The sequence below is a fragment of the Myotis daubentonii genome, chromosome 7, assembly GCF_963259705.1.
Source record: "Myotis daubentonii chromosome 7, mMyoDau2.1, whole genome shotgun sequence".
NCBI lineage: Eukaryota > Metazoa > Chordata > Mammalia > Chiroptera > Vespertilionidae > Myotis > Myotis daubentonii.
In genome coordinates this window covers 31,362,613-31,379,359 of record NC_081846.1, presented here as the reverse complement: position 1 = coordinate 31,379,359, position 16,747 = coordinate 31,362,613, and the positions used below count along the sequence as shown (strand labels likewise).

At 40.3% G+C, this 16,747-nt stretch overlaps 1 protein-coding gene across 1 annotated transcript in view; it reads right to left on the bottom strand.

The window, feature by feature from the left end:
- Positions 1-3,216: 3,216 nt before the first annotated feature.
- The window catches only part of PSMD1 (proteasome 26S subunit, non-ATPase 1), an 86,190-nt gene continuing 72,659 nt past the window's right edge, over positions 3,217-16,747 (bottom strand). Inside the window, exons 19-25 of the mRNA XM_059703500.1 lie at positions 14,911-15,013; positions 14,092-14,261; positions 11,031-11,123; positions 8,728-8,814; positions 8,071-8,217; positions 5,209-5,364; positions 3,217-3,433 (exon numbers count right to left, since the gene is read on the bottom strand). Of these exons, the coding sequence (XP_059559483.1) occupies positions 5,218-5,364; positions 8,071-8,217; positions 8,728-8,814; positions 11,031-11,123; positions 14,092-14,261; positions 14,911-15,013 (747 nt within the window). The 3' untranslated portion in view covers positions 3,217-3,433; positions 5,209-5,217. The remainder of the gene's footprint in view (positions 3,434-5,208; positions 5,365-8,070; positions 8,218-8,727; positions 8,815-11,030; positions 11,124-14,091; positions 14,262-14,910; positions 15,014-16,747) is intronic.

Here is a 16,747-nt window from a genome sequence, read left to right as displayed (position 1 = left end):
AGGAACTAGTGTTGCCTGCTCCTGAAGTTCAGTCTATTATTTTGGACTGAATTTAATAACTTTGGCCCGAGGCCAGTGAATGTATCACCTCTTCCAGACTACTCAATTTTGGACAATAACATCATTGAGATTTCTGTTTTTTAAACATTTCATATATTAAGGGAAATGTCAGAGATCACTGTCTGAAATGCTAGAAGCTTGAACAGGAAGGTTGAACAGGAAGGACATAACTAATTAAGTGTCTAGGAAATGAGATAATCTCTTTTATAGAATCATCTGATATTGAGGAAAGAAGGACTTTACAAAGAAGGGGACACAATGAAATTAACCAATGAGTGAGCCATCCTTTGGGATCAGTAACCTTTAGACCTGGACCTAACGAAGCTGTAGTAGACGAATGTATTAGGGCTGATCAACCTACCCAAGAGTTTGTTTCCTCTAAAAAGTGAAAGGATCAAGGTTGGAGCAAAGAATGATTCATGTATAAATGTTAGAAAAACCCCACAATCAACCCCTGCTCCTCAAATCTAGCTCTTATTGCCATATCCCAGTAAATCAGAGATCCATTTCATATGCCAAGAAAACGAGTTGTCAGAATAATGACCATGCTTATTTCAAAAGTTCAGCATCCAAGAAAGGTCTGGTAATATAAAAATCAAACATGTACCTGTCAAAACTCATCAAATTGTATACACTTCAAATGTGTCCATTTTAATTACATTTAAATTATATCTCAATTAATAAAAACAAAAAATGGAGAAAGAAAAAAGATACATTATCAGATTCTGTAGCTAAATGAAATGGAATAATTTATATCTGTTGTTCTTAACAAGGTCAATAGCAGGAAACAATTAAGCAATGATTATTTTTAAAAAAATGTATCTGAATTGCATAAACAGACTACATTTCTCTTGGATCATTAAAGGGACTTCAATAAATGATGGCATCCACACCTTCAATACTTTAAAAAAAAAAAAAAAAAAGAAATCCTAACTGATTTGGTTTAGTGGATAGAGCATGGGTCCTTAGACTGAAGGAACCTCGGTGGCAGGCTCAATCCCTGGCCCTGGTTGGGGCATGTGCAGGAGGCAACCAAGTGATGTATCTCTTCACATTGGTGTTTCTCTCTTTGCCTTGCCCCTTCCCTTCCACTCTCTCTGAACCAGGGTTGATTCCCCCCCCACCTCTTATTTTCCAAATAATCTATGAAATAGTTTAACTGTCATAAATTTGAAAATCATGTGTCCTGGCTGGTATAGCTCAGTTGGTTGGGCACTGTCCCATGCACCAAAAGATTGCCAATTTGATTCCTGGTCAGGGCATATGCCCCGGCTCAATCTCTGGTGTGCTATAGGAGGCAGCTGACCGATGTTGTACCCTCACATCAATGTTTCACTTTCTCTGAAAACCAATAAAGTATTCTTTAAAAAAAATGTATCTATCTACACTAATAAAAGAGAAAAATGGTAATTGGCGTACGGCGCTACCGTTTTCATTGGCTAATCAGGGCTATATGCAAATTAACTGCCAACTAAGATTGGCAGTTAACTGCCAACAAGATGGCGGTTAATTTGCATATGTAGGCACAATGCAGGGAGGCGAAAGGGAAAGCAGGAAGAAGCCCCCTGCCACTGACAGTGATCGGAAACCCAGGGGGGAGCTAAGAGCTGGGGGGCAGCCATGATCGGAGAATCAGGCGCCTTTGCTGCCCTGGCCAGTGATAGCAGGAAGTAGGGGTGGAGCCAGCGATGGGAGCTGGGCACAGTCGAAGCTGGCAGTCCCGGGAGCTAGGGGTCCCTTGCCTGGGCCTAAAGCGGAGCCCAAGATCGCGGGGCCGCTGCAGCTGTGGGTCCCCGCTGCCCAGGCCGGACGCCCAGGCCAGAGGCGTTAGGCCTGGGCAGGGGCGGAGCCTGCAACCACGGGGAGCTGGGGGGGTGGAGCCGGGGATTGGGGGGATATGATGGTCCCCTTGCCCAGGCCTGAAGCCTGGGCCAGAGGCCTCAGGCTTGGGCGGGGGATGGAGCAAGCGATCAGAGGGAGATGGGGGTCCCCTGCCCAGGCATGATTCCTGGGCCAGAGGCCTCAGGCCTGGGCGGGGGTCAGAGCCAGTGATCGGGGGGAGATGGGGGTCCCCTGTCCAAGCCTGACACCTCTGGCAGAAGCGTCAGGCCTGGGCAAGGGGCCGATCAGGTGATCGAAGGGTGATGGGGGTCTACGCCTCTGGCCGAAGCATCAGGCCTGGGCAAGGGGCAGAGCCAGCAATCGGAGGGGTCTGGGGGGTCCCCTGCCCAGGCCTGACGCCTGGGCCAGAGGCATCAGGCCTGGGCTGGGGGCAGAACCAGTGATGGGGGGAAATGAGGGTCCCCTGCCCAGGCCTGACACCTCTGTCAGAGGCGTCAGGCCTGGGCAAGGGGCCCATCCTGCGATTGGAGGGTGATGGGGGTCAACGCCTGAGGGCTCCCAGTATGTGAGAGGGGGCAGGCTGGGCTGAGGGACACTCCCCCCCCCCCCACACCCAGTGCACGAATTTCGTGCACCGGGCCCCTAGTCTATATATATAACCCTAATATGCAAATGGACCAAACAGCATAACAACCGGTCACTATTATGTGCACTGATCACCAGGGGTCGTCCGTGGAACATGGCGGGCATCAGCCACAGTGGGATGGTGGAGCAGGTGAGTTGGGGTGCCAGACCGAGGCGGGGCACTGGTCACTGTCATTGGGTTGAGCCTTTGGTGGTTACTGAAAATTCTTTGCTGCCACGCAACCGTGGTCCCGCCTGGCGTAGCACCTGCTGCTGGCACCGGCCCTGTTTGCATCTGCTGCTGGCACTAGTCCCAATTGCTCTGCACAGTCAGTGGGTGTGAGCGGGCCTGGCGCCGTCAGCATGTGGGAGTGGCGGCGGTGGGAGTGGGGCTGCCAGCAGACATGGCACCAGGGCCCGTGTCGGGAGGGGCTAGGCAGGGACACAGAGGGTGGGCCAAGACCTGCCCCTGTGCCCACTGCAGCCCACAGTTCCTTTCAAGGTGCATGAATTCGTGCACTGGGCCCCTAGTGTATATATATAAAAGTTATACATATTCATCCTAGCAATCAAGGTTTTAGCTCTTTCGGTTTAGGCATTTCATGAAGGTGGTGGTGGTGGTGATGAAAGGCGTTAAGCCCATTTATTTAAAACCCAGGCTGAAAATCAAACAAACAGTCCTTGTCCATCTGGAGATTTTAATATATTTATTTGAAAACCAAGTTCTGTGAAAGCACATACTAAATAGTCATATATCTTCTCTTCAACCCAAGATGTGGAGACAAGGTTCTTCAGGTCAGTGCAGAGGCAATGATACATGCAGTGAACAGCAGGGCTCAACATGAATTTCCTCACAGACATTTCCAACATGAACCTGGGCACCCTTCTTCAGGAGAGCAATGAGATCCTGGGGGAGGGAAGAAGGGGAGCAAAGCTAGGGTCATTCTTTATTTCAAAAACGGTTTTGTTTTCTTTTAAACGACTTGCTGTTGAAGTCGAAAACTAGCCCCTAACCATGCCAATACAGTCCTCATATGCCAGTTTGTGCTACAGTAGACTCTATTTTCACATTTGTATTGGATTATTTTATCCTTTTGAAAACTAACAAGAATTTAACTTCCAACTAAAAAATTTCTAAGCCATCTTGTACTAACTGCCTTGAATGACCTAATCGGGGGGTCTTCAGTGAGGTGTTGTGAAAGGAAGGGGGCTAACGTGAATGGTTATACGGAGACTGAGTGCTCACGGTAGTAACACTGTCATGTGCTGGCTGGGAAAGCTGAGGAAACATCAAGATTTCCTGAAAAGAGAAATTCTCAGAAAGAAAATTTTCAAGAGCAAGTCTAGATAGAAAGGACGTTAGTATAAATCACCTTCTCTCTAAGGTCCAAACTGTCTCTCAGAGGCTTGAATATATTTTCCTACTAATGACAGAGTTTATGCTTTAATACATAGCTGACATTTCTGTAAAAGCTTTCATTAATTGCTAGTCAGTGTATAACACTCATGGTGTTAGATCTGTAACCTGACATTTAAATTTAAATATATTTTTATTTTGTAATAAGTGATACTGTTCTTTTTAAAAAAAATATATTTTTATTGATTTCAGAGAGGAAGTGAGAGGGAGAGAGAGAAACATCAGTAATGAGAGAGAATCATTGATTGGCTGCCTCCTGCACGCCCCACACTGGGGATCAAGCCTGTAACCAAGGCATATGCCCTGACCGAGAATTGAACCGTGACATCTTGGTTCATAGGTCAATGCTCAACCTCTGAGCCATACTGGCTGGGCAATGATACTGTTCTTATTTTATTTAAAGAGTTGAATAAATTAATATCTGTCTGACAATGTATTTGAACTAGGGTGAAATTAAGGAAGCTTGATCATATATCTTCAAATATGTGAAGACCATTCAAAAAAAAGGGGGAAATATGAATGACAATTTGTGAAATTAGATTATTCCAAACTTTTGCCTTTAAACCCGCCCGTTCCCCAACATTGTTAGAATGCTGGTATAATAATAATCTTTTTCAACTGGACAAAGCTTTGTGTTACAGTCTAAAGGACACCAAAGTACCTATATGCACTGTGTTTTATACATACTATGTTCAATAATTTCACTATATAAATAAATGTTAAGGCTTTTAGTGCTGAAAGTATTGCCAAAGGAAAGGGAGAGAAGAATCAGTGAGAAGTCCAGGCCTGTGCTACTCAAAGTGTAATCTATGAACCAAGGCTGGTCCACAAACTGTAACTGATCTACAATAAGAAGCTTACATCACAATGTAAATCAACTCCATCATTTAACAAACTGTTTGTTTAGCTGACTTCTTTTGGGTTGAGGGGGAAGCAAGGCTGTTTTGATAAAAGAAGCACTGAGCAGATTAACATCCTAAAGCAAGCTCTCTACCTCCTCACAGACCTATAAAAAGTTTGCAGACTTTGAACAGCATTGGTAGTACACTATAGGGTAGATTCAAAGAAGAAAGAAAAAGGAATTGGTAGTTATGATTGTAAGCAGAGATAAAAAAGGGGAGGGGGCAATTATTTAATACTGTTTAGGTAAACAGGGATTAAGCACAAAAGAAAGAGAAAATGTGAGACAATGTCCCCACATAAAAAAACTTTTCTGAAGAACTGACAAAGAGATTTCTCTTAATATACAATTTTGTTCCACACACCTCTGGTTCTTAATCATCAATATACTCAAATGGTTCTGGGGGTTCTGGCTCTTGTTCCTCCTCCTCGATTTTCGGGCCATGGGCTGCCACGGGTTCCACCAGCTCTTCAATGTCTTCACTGGTATCCTTCAGAATGATGACACCTCCAATGGAGAGCTGTCAACACAAAGCAGGGGATAAAGAGGCACAAGCTCTACTCATAGTCCAGGTTGTTCCAGAATCTAGAGTGCAAATTTGTTAAATGGTATTTTAAGATTGCCTGAATAATTTGGAAACAAGAACTGGGCTAGAACTACACTTTACTAGGTGAGTCAGGAAACCTGGCATTTGTGCCTGTGTTATGCTAATCTTCCTGACCTATTCTTTTGGGTTAGTGAGGCCTAATGAAGAAAGCAATGTCAATGCCCATTATAACGGATAAGGAGTATTTGCAAACTTAACCCAGTGGCTCTGGAAGGCAGAACAAGTGGTATTACTTTATCTGGATAATGCATACCAATTTAAGAATAGTATTTACCAGCCCTAGCTGATTTGGATATAGCGTCAGCCAGAGGACTGAAGTGTCCCCGGTTTGATTCCGGTCAAGGGCACATACCTCGGTTGCAGGCTCAATCCCTAGCCCTGGTCAGGGCAAGTGTGGGAGGCAAACCGATCGATGTCTCTCTCTCACATTGATGTTTCTCTCTCTGTCTTTCCCCTCCCTTCCACTCTCTCTAAATATCAATGGAAAAAATATCCTCAGGCGAGGATTAACAACAACAACAACAAAGAATAGTATCTCACAGTACTAGCTTTAGCCTGACTGCAAGGAGAATGTTTACTATCCAAATATGGTATTCTAATACTATATTCTAGTACCATGCCTTTCTACTCAAATTGTGGTCCAGGACTAGTAGCATCCTTATCACCTGGGAGTTTGCTGGCAATGCATAAAACTTGTTCCTACCCAAATCTACAGAATCTGCATTTTAACATTCTATTAAGGCCTCTCCCAAACTTATTAGCAGAAGGTAAATTCAAACACCAAACTCTGGTGTGCTAATCTTATTCTATTTGCTTGCCTGTGTGAAAGGAAATGGAAAGCTGCTCTCTGTAATTAAATCAGCGCACAGTGGCAGGGCACATCTGGAAAAAACATATTTTCTACCAAAGCACATTACTGGGAAGGAAAAGAAGCACAAGAACATTAGCTAAATGATTCACAAATGTATAAGCATCTCTGCAGTTCAACCTAATCTGATTTTTTATTCATCAGAACTCTGCCTGCCATGCTAGAGAACTGATGTGTCTTCATAAATTTCTAAATCATTTTCCTTCTCTTAACAACACATATCCATACACTTTAATCTAGATTTTTTGCTCTTAAAAAGTTTGCTCTTCTTAAGAGGAGCCATTTTATGAATAGACCCTACTTTTATATTCACCCAAGAACAATCAGAGTACATGGTTTATGGCCTAAAAGTTTACTCAAACCTTCTAAAGCAGCGGTCACCAACCGGTGGTCCACGGACCAAGGTCTGAAAGGTTGGAGACCGCTGTTCTAAACAACCAAATACTATAAATACATGTTTTACTAAAAGGAAGAAAATACCCATGTTCACAAAAGGAATTCCTACAGTTTGGAAACATATGGCTTCAGGTTACAACTACTTATTTCATGCTTAGTGAAATGAAATAATCCAACTCAAATCTTGCAATATAATCAAATATGGAAAGAACTTTTTATAGATACAGGGTTTAGGCTTACTAATGCGTTATATGTTGGTAAGAAAGTTCAAACTTTCTAAACAGAAAATTAGATATATGACATTCTGTATTCTGAGAAGACTAGTGACAAATGAAGATACACACAATGGAACAGGTCCTGTTGTCAAGGGCTCCACACTCTCTTTAAGACATCTTTTTGTAAAAAAATATTTTAAAAATATTATTGATTTTCAGAGAGGAAGGGAGAGGCTGTAAGAGAGATAGAAACATCAATGATGAGAGAATCATCGATTGGCTGCCTCCTGCATGTCCCTGACCTGGGGGGGATCAAGCCCACAACCTGGCCATGTGCTCTGATTGGGAATGGAACCGTGACTTCCTCCTGGTTCATAGGTCAACACTCAACTACTGAGCCAGCTTGCCAGCCATATCACATAGTCTTTATTACAAGTCCAAATAGAACTCAGTCCTATAATACTATTTTGTTCTCTGGCAGTATCTTTGAAATTGAGAAGTATAATTCTTCCAACTTTGTTCTTCTTACATTGTTTGGGCTATTCTGGGTCCCCTGAATTTCCATATGAATTTGAGGATCAGCCTGCTAAGTTTTACAGTCAGTAGGGATTTTGATAAAGACTGTGTTGAATCTGTTATCAAATTGGGGAGTACTGTCATCTTAATAATACTAAATCTTCCAATCCATGAACACTGATTATTTTTAAAAAATAGGTTCTTATTGATTTTAGAGAAGAAGGGAGATTTTAGAGAGAAGGGGAGAGAAATAGAAACATCACTGTTGACAGAGAGTCATTGATTAGCTGCTTCTTCCATGTCCTCTACTAGGGATTGAGCCTGCAACTGGGGCATGTGCCTTGACCAGGAATCAAACTGTGGCCTCCTGGTTCATGGGTCAATGCTCAACCACTGAGCCACACGGCCAGGCATGAACATTGATTACTTATGTAATTTTCTTTTCTTGTGAGGTCTTTGTCTGGTTTTACTATCAGGGTAATACTGTTCTTTCTTTTGCTAAGAGATTTATTAGGCTAAAAGCTTTCCCCAGTGCTTTGGAGATTTATCCTTTTCTATAAATATTATATTGTCCTATGAGTTAATATTCCTTGGGTATATAGCTAAGGGCCATAAGTAACTTACTGGTTTGAAAGGCTGGTATCTACAAGTCTCTGGCATCGTCAGAACCTTCAGCTGAGCAGGCATAACTCGGGCTGGGTTATCCAGTAACTGGAAGTTTGGCTCAGGTTCTTTTTTCTTCTCTTTTTCTTCCTTTTTCTCTGCCTCATCCTAGAAAATATTAAAAAATAGCCCAATAAAGGTTCACTTCTGTTCCATATCACTGAATAACGTTGGATAAGTTTACTGAGCAACTATTAGGTACAAAAGGTACTTAGGATTAGATATAATAGAGGTACAATTAAAGTAATATCAAACTCAGAGGAGGGAGAGGGTAACTCTGCTTGGGGGTAAGAATGGTACTGAACTTGGTTTAAAAGGATGAGGTTTTTCTACCAGCAGAGATCAGGAAAAAAGCTCTATATTATAAGTAGACCATTTCAATTGTCATTTCATCCAAGAATTCATTCCTGATTTGTACCATGAAAGATTCTATTCTTCCCGTGAATAAATATACTTTCTAAGTCTCTTCCAATTAAAATTATACCAGTGTCTATACTTGGAATAGTACAATTATTTAAAGGCAGCCAAGGGTAAGGTATAATAATATTCAACTAAGGAATAATCTAGATCATACAGAGATGGATAAATCAACTCATGTGACCACCAAGTTATACCTACCACTTCCATTTTTTCCTCCTCCTTTTTTTCTTTTTCTTTTTCTTTCTTTTTAGCCTTGGCAGTAATAGATAAAACAGCTGTGGAAACCTAGAGGAAATAAATAGAATATACCATTGTGACTCCTTATCTACATACAAATGTACAAGTCCAAAGAGAGCTCAGTTCTATAATACTATTTTGTTCCCTGGCAATAACATAAAGAACAAAATAACTGAAGAATAAATGGGAAAAGCAAGCAGGACATTTATTCACATAATTACTACTATGTTCATCAAGTAAAGCTTTAGTTCTTGGAGGTTTGTGTCCAATGTAACTTTTTTTTTTTAAAAAATATCTGCCACTTACCTTGGATATGGATTTGTTGTTCTTATTTGTTTGTTTACTTTTTGTTAATCATCACCCGAGGATATGTTTACATTAATTTTTTTTAGAGAGAGTCACATCGATTGGTTGCCTGCCACATGTGCCCAACTGGGGCTGGGGATCGAGCCTGCAACTGAGGTATGTGTCCTTGACCTGAATCGAATCTGGGACCCTTCAGTCCTCAGGCCGATGCTCTACCCATTGAGCCAAACCGGTTAGGGAGGCTATGGATTCGTTATCATATGCTTCTGAGATAGAGATTTGAGTGATGTACCCTTTATTACTTCACAGGGAAAGCACTGGAAAACACAGATTTTCTCCAAACGTGGTTGTAAACATACTCTCATTGGACTAGATGCCCTACACTGGTAATATACAGTGGGTGAGTGATTAGCTTGGAATTATTCTCCTTGATAGATCTCACTGAAATCAAAGGTGAAACCAGGACTGTGAAAGGCTGGCAATATTGATTTAAACTGACTTCAACTAATCAACTAACTAATATGAAACATTCTCTTGAGATAAAGAACCATTATCCTAAATATAAGGTTATCATTAAAAGGTAATTTTACTGAGAAAACTTCTGGAGCAATTGCAGCTAATTCACCAAAGTCTGATTTAACATGTGTCAACACATGTCCTCATACACTGTTGGTAGGAGTACAAATTGGTTATATGCATTTTGAAAGGAAATTTGGTTAATACCTATAAAAATAAATAATGTGCGTTATTTCTGATCAAGTAATTCCACATCTAAGGTCTTAACCTATAGATATATACTGTACATGTGCACAAATATCTATAATAATAAAAACTTAAGCAACCATCGCAACCGAACAGACGACCGAATAGGCTGTGAAGGGCGACCAGGCTGGCAGGGGGGTTAGTGAGGGGCGACCAAACAACCGAACAGCAGGCTGCATGGGGCAACCAGGCCCGCGGGGGGGGGGGGGGGGGGGCAGTTAGGGGCAACCAGGCAGGCAGAAGGAGGCAGTGAAGGGCGACCAGGCTGGCGGGGGGGGGGGGGGGGGGGGGGAGGGGCTAGGGGCAATCAGGCAGGCAGGTAGGTGAGCAGTTAGGAGCCAGTGGTCCCAGATTGTGAGAGTGCTGTCCTGGGGATCAGGCCTAAACCAGTAGTCGGACATCCCCTGAGGGGTCCCATATTGGAGAGGGTGCAGGCTGGGCTGAGGGGACCCCCCCCCACCTTGTGCACGAATTTCATGCACTGCGTCTCTAGTATACGTATAAAGACTCTTATTCTAGTTTCATTTGTAACAGTGATAAATTAGATATAACCTTAAATGTCTACCAGATACGGAACTGGTAAGACAAATAATAATATACACATAAAGGGATGGCTTGAAGTTTGAAAAATATAAAATTCAGACAGATTAAAAGTTTTAAAGATAAACTGTTCAAGTGAAAACAAGAAGCAGAACAGTATGTACAGAATAATTTCTATTTTGTGGTATGAAAAGTAATGATATATACAGAGAAAACATTGGAAAAAATTCATAAATTGTGATTCTTGCAATATGGGACTTGAATAATCAGGAGAGAAAAAGGGCTTTTACTTTATAGTCCTGTATATTAGATTTTACCATAAGAAGTATTACTTTAAAAATATCTAATTTAATTTAGCCACGGCTGGTGTGGCTCAGTTGGTTGAGCGACATTCCATGCACCAAGAGGTCGTCCATTCGATTCGCTCGATTCCTGGCCAGGGCACATGCCTGGGTTTTTGGCCTCGATCCCCAATAGGGGGTGTGCACGAGGCAGCTGACCGATGTTTCTTGCTCTCTCTCTCTTTCCCTCCCCTTCATCTGTCTCTCTAAAATAAATAAAAACATTAAAAAAATATTTAAAACAAACATAAGTAAAACACTAAGTAGCTCCTATATATTGAATACAAATGCTGTTTGAAGTAACAAAGTACCTACCTTTTCCTTTTCTTTTTCTTTTGGTACTTCCAGTGGGGCAGGATATGCAAATGTGGATGGTTTACAGTTTGATTTATACTGAACTTTCGGCATCTGAAGAAATAAAAGAATTTCCCTCCTCCATTAAAATAATCAAAATAAAGATTTAAGTATTATATGCTCTTAACAAGTATACAAATGTAAAGGGATGCCAGAAGTTTCAATCGAGACATCCCTTTATCTCATCTTTACTGACCATAAACCTGGCTCAGTGGGTTAAATCTCACTTATGGTGTGAGCATCAGATTGTTATCTCTTTTGTAAAGTGTTATCTGATTATCCAGCCTGCATACCTAACTTCTATATCCCTTCCGGTACCACAATAAAAACCTTTATCAGTTTGTATACAATTTCTACACCACATAATTATACCTTAAAAGAATCTAACATGAGCCTCATGGAAAAACCAGCTTCACAGCACTTATTGACCAGGTTTAAAGTTCTCTGGTCTTAATTTTTCTGTTTACCCAGTTTGCATCGATAAAGAATGATCATAAGCATCATATATACTGGGACAAGAAATCTTGTCTTTCCATCTCACTTTCATTGTAAAGAATGGAAATAGATGCTCCAGCTGGTTTGGCTCAGTGGATAGAGTGTTGGTCTGCAGACTGAAGGGTCCCAGGTTCAATTCCAGTAAAGAGCATATGCCCAGGTTGCAGGTTTGGTCCCCAGTAGGGGACATGTAGGAGGCAGCTGATCAATGATTCTCTCTCATCATTGATGTTTCTGTCTCTCTCCCTCTTTCTTCTCTAAAATCAATTAGAGAAAAAAATACACACACACACACACACACACACACACACACACACACACACACACACATATATGCCTAAGCAATCGTCCAACTGTCCAGTAGCTATGACACACACTGACCACCAGGGGACAGACACTCAACGCAGGAGCAGAAACCACAGGCATGGAAACATGGAACAGGACTGATGAATCTCAGAAGGAAGGGGAGAGGGGGGAGGGTGGGAAGAGATTAACCAAAGATCTTTCATGCATACTCCAGGCCAGGTGCATGAATCCATGTACCTGGCCTCTAGTGTGTGTGGATGTGTGTGTGTGTGCGTGTATGTGTATATATATACACACACACACACATACATACATACATACATACACACACACACACACACACACACACACACACACACACTGAATGGCCAGATTATTATGACCACCCCATCAGTACTTCGTTGGGCCACCTTTTGCCATCAATACTGTGGCGATTCTTCTTGGCATTAACTCCATGAGATGTTGAAAGGTGATGTGAGGAATCTGACACCATGCCTGATGAATAGCACTGTCCAGTTCTGTGAGATTTGATGGTTGTGGAACCAGCTGCCTGATGGCTCTTTTAACTTCGTCCCACAAATGCTCAATTGGATTGAGATCTGGTGATTGTGGGGGCCACCTATGCAAGGTAAAGTCTCCCTCATGTTCTTGAAAGCACTCCTGCACAATATGAGCACCGTGGCATGGCGCGTTGTCTTGTTGGAAGAAGCCATCTCCATTGGGATACGCCATCAACATGATAGGATGAACTTGATCAGCAATGATACTTAGGTATGTTGTGCTATTCAGACATTTATAATGATCTGGCCCTCTAGCAACTTCAGCGTGAAATTATAGCTAATTTGCCTACAAACGTCAGGTGGTCATAATAATCTGGCCACTCAGTGTATATATAGAATAGAAATAGAGATCATAAAATTGTGGGTCAGAGGAAGAAGTCCTTAAAGATTCTACAGTATATTTAACCACATGTTAAAGGTTAGGGACTGGGAAACCAAGATTCTTGTTTTGAGAAATAAAACTGCCCAATATTTACACAATTGAGTAATTTAATACTGAAACACTTAAAGGGTAATTTTCTGAACAGCTATATGGAAAAAAAAATCAATTCAATGAAATAATCTCTATCAGCCTTTTTTTTTTCTTTTTGCCTAAAATTTTTCCACTCTAAAAACCTAATACAACATTTTAACAGTAGTGACCAGATATAAAATTATTTAAGGGTCAAACAGGTCTCTGAGAGGATGGAAGAGTAAAAAGTATCGAAGAACCATAGAGCTGAGAAGAAGACCTAAGCACAAGCCCCATTTAAAAAAAAAAAAAGATAAGCCCAGCTAGTGTGGTTCAGTGGTTGAGCATCAACCCATGAACCAGGAGATCACAGTTCAATTCCCAGTCAGGGCACATGCCTGAGTTGTGGGCTCAATCCCCAGTGGGGGGATGGGGGGTAGGGGGCATGCAGGAGGCATATCAATGATTCTCTCCCATCATTATGTTTCTATCCTTCGCTCCCTTTCCCTTCCTCTCTCTGAAATAAATAAAAACATATTAACCTTCATTTCTTATTAAGATTTAGTTTAGGTCCTTTTCTTCCTTGCCCAGATTATTATAACAAATTTCCATTCATACCAGAATGATGTTTCTAGAATGCAAACCTCATCATATTATTTATCTGCATGAAATCATCCAATAGCTCCCAGATTTTTAATAAGGTTCATCAGAGTAATCTATAAAGCCTTTTCATGTTTTTATATTTTGCCCTCTCCCACACCATTCCCTCTCAATTGATTTACCTAAGGTTACAAAGTTAGTAAGAAGAACTGATTTTTAAAATTTCCACCAACACATTCTACTCAACAGGTGATGATTCAATTTAGGGGGGAAATATCTTATTTAAAAATAAGTATTTTGTTGATTTTTTACAGAGAGGAAGGGAAAGGGATAGAGTTAGAAACATTGATGAGAGAGAAACATCAATCAGCTGCCTCCTGCACATCCCCTACTGGGGATATGCCCGCAACCAAGGTATATGCCCTTGACCAGAATCGAACCTGGGACCCTTCAGTCTGCAGGCCAATCTGTCTACTGAGCCAAACCAGTTAGGGCGAAATATGTACTGATGGGATACTAACTCATCTTTAAAATTTCATGAAAATATTTGTGAGTAGATAGTGAACAGAATGCGAAAATACACTATAAAACTGAGGTCTCACAAACATACCTTTAAGTCCTTGTTAAGGCCAATGACACAGGTAGGGGTATAAGCCAATGACAGGAAGTGTGAAAGAGGAAACCAGAACCAGAACTGGGTAAAGACAAGGACGCCAACCACAGAAGGCATATGGGTATGTCCAGTCCTAGACTGTAAGGAGATTGTGACATTATGACCACCTGTAGAAAGAGAAACCATTAACATGAATTTAGGAGGGCAATAATAAAGATTTTTAAGTACTGTAATAGGGAAGCATTTGGTGATTATTTTAAGAGTACAGTTTATAAAATCTAATATGGAGTTGCTGGAATTAGCCAGTGAGCTATCTAGGGTCTCTAAGACTGAAAGGGCTATATTTTAACTGAACTCAGGGTAAAACTAGACTTTCTTTCTATAGAGATAGGCATTTTTGGTTGCTAGAATTTGTCTAAAACATAATTTTTCCTCCAAATTTTTTCAATTTCAACTTGTTTAAAACTAATATATACTAAGACAATTGAAAAAAACAACAACAACCAACACTAATTGAACACTTTAGTAAGTGACAGGCTCTGTTCTAATTGCTTTACATGTATTTTTAATTCTCACATACTATGAGGTAGACTTTACAAGACAAGAAAAACAGACATAGAGAAAGAGAAATATCTTCTCAAGGTCATATGGCTAGTACTGTAAAGGCAATGGGATTCAAATCTTCATAGTATGCACTCTGCTAAATTATTTCTATGAATAATTTACCCCAGACTCAATTTCTACCACATCATACAGTTATTTTATTAGACTTAGTGTAAACCGATAAATATATCTGGAAGACTTAAAAACATTTACCTGCATCCAATATTCCCTGGGCCAGAATAGCACCAAACTTGGCCATGACATCATCATGTTTATCATTGATGACTTTGGAATACAGTTGTCTAAACTGACTCACCTGAAGGAACAAGAGAAAGAATTATAGACTAATTCTATTCATTTGTTGTGTCATTTTAGAGCAGGAAAAAACAGGTTGCTCAATTGGTAATGAAATTTGAGTCCTGAATTTCACAACATTCAAAGAGAGGAATATGGACCATATTTGAAGGCAACATAGTTCTATGGTTGAAATTATGGTGTTATGACTTTTCTGGTGTGGGAGCACCAGTTCTGTTTTCAGTCCTCATTCCACAGTCAATGACTCAGGCTCAAAGGAATGTTGAATCCAACAGTAAGGCTTTCATTGCACTGTGAATTACAGCTATTCTGCTTACCATCAACCTTACATATTTCTCAACAGGCATGGTCCTTCCAGTCTACCCTAAAGTAAACTACCCCTTCAGTGAAGTTGTGTGAGGTATATTTTGGATTAAGTATATTCACACATACAGCAAAGGTTTATTATGCATAAACACTAATTTTTTGAGGACATGTCACAATAATTACTCTTATGAAAAGGAACACACTAAAATCAAACATGTGCTGACTCATTTAGGATGGGATTACTGGTAATTTTGTTTGCTTCTTTATTCTTTTCTGCGTTTTCTAAACTTAATATATGACTTTTATAATTAGAAAATAATACTCATAAAATTATGTTCTTAATGTATTTGTGATTCCTTTAAAACGTTTTGGATAACAATAAGTGAACTATTTTAGACCTCTTCCACATCTTACAGTTCTGTTTCCTCACTAGTGCTTTTCAAATGATAGGTACCCAGGAAGAATTCTGCTTGTTCAAGAACATGATGATGGAGCTCCCCAAATTTGCCCAAAGCAGAATATATTGAATTTGAGCTTCCTAATGTGATGACTTTATATGCATTAAATAGTCTTTCAGAATCTCTTCCCTTCTTCATTCATCTTGGTCTGGCAGGCCACATTGTGATAGTGCAGAGTAATATAGAATCAGACAATGCTGGCTTATAAATACCTCTGCTCTAATAAGCTGTTTGGTTAAGTACTTAGCTTTTCCGAGTCTGTTTTTCCTCATCGCTACAGACATCATAGCATCTACCTTACATGGCTGTTATAGGATTATGGGGGGGGGGGGGGGGGAAGATGTATAAAAGGCATTTTATAGTTCAATAAGCATGGCTCTTACCATACAGAGGCAGAATCCTACCAGTCCTTCTATTATTCTGTAACCTAAATACAGCTAAAAAATTATATTCCTTAAACATGGTTCTCGTTATTATTCATAGGCAGCAACAGAATGTGATGGAAAAACAATGAACTAACTGCCACTACCAAGCACATAAACATTAGTAAGCTACTCTTTTCTCTGGGTTTTACTTTTTCTAACTATAAAACCCAGCATGATTAGATCATCACAAAAGTCCCTTCTAGTTTTAAAAAGTCTAAGTTTTGATGCTTCTATTCTGGTTCAGCAGGTCAAATTCCTTTGATTCTGAACTTCTTTCATTTTTTTTTTCTTTTTTTTTGTTTCCTTTTCTGTGAACTTCTTTTAGATGAACACTTATGTTACCTTATATAGGATGGAAATTTTATGTTGTAAAGAATGTTATAAAATATTTTAAGAACTTATAAAAAGGAATACTGGACAAAGCACAGTATGTACATTATAAGGAAGAATTTAAATATAAAATTACACCTAAAACAATAGGAAAACATCTGGTGAACTGAAAGATGGATTAAAAAAAAACACAATGCAAATACAAAATGGGCTATC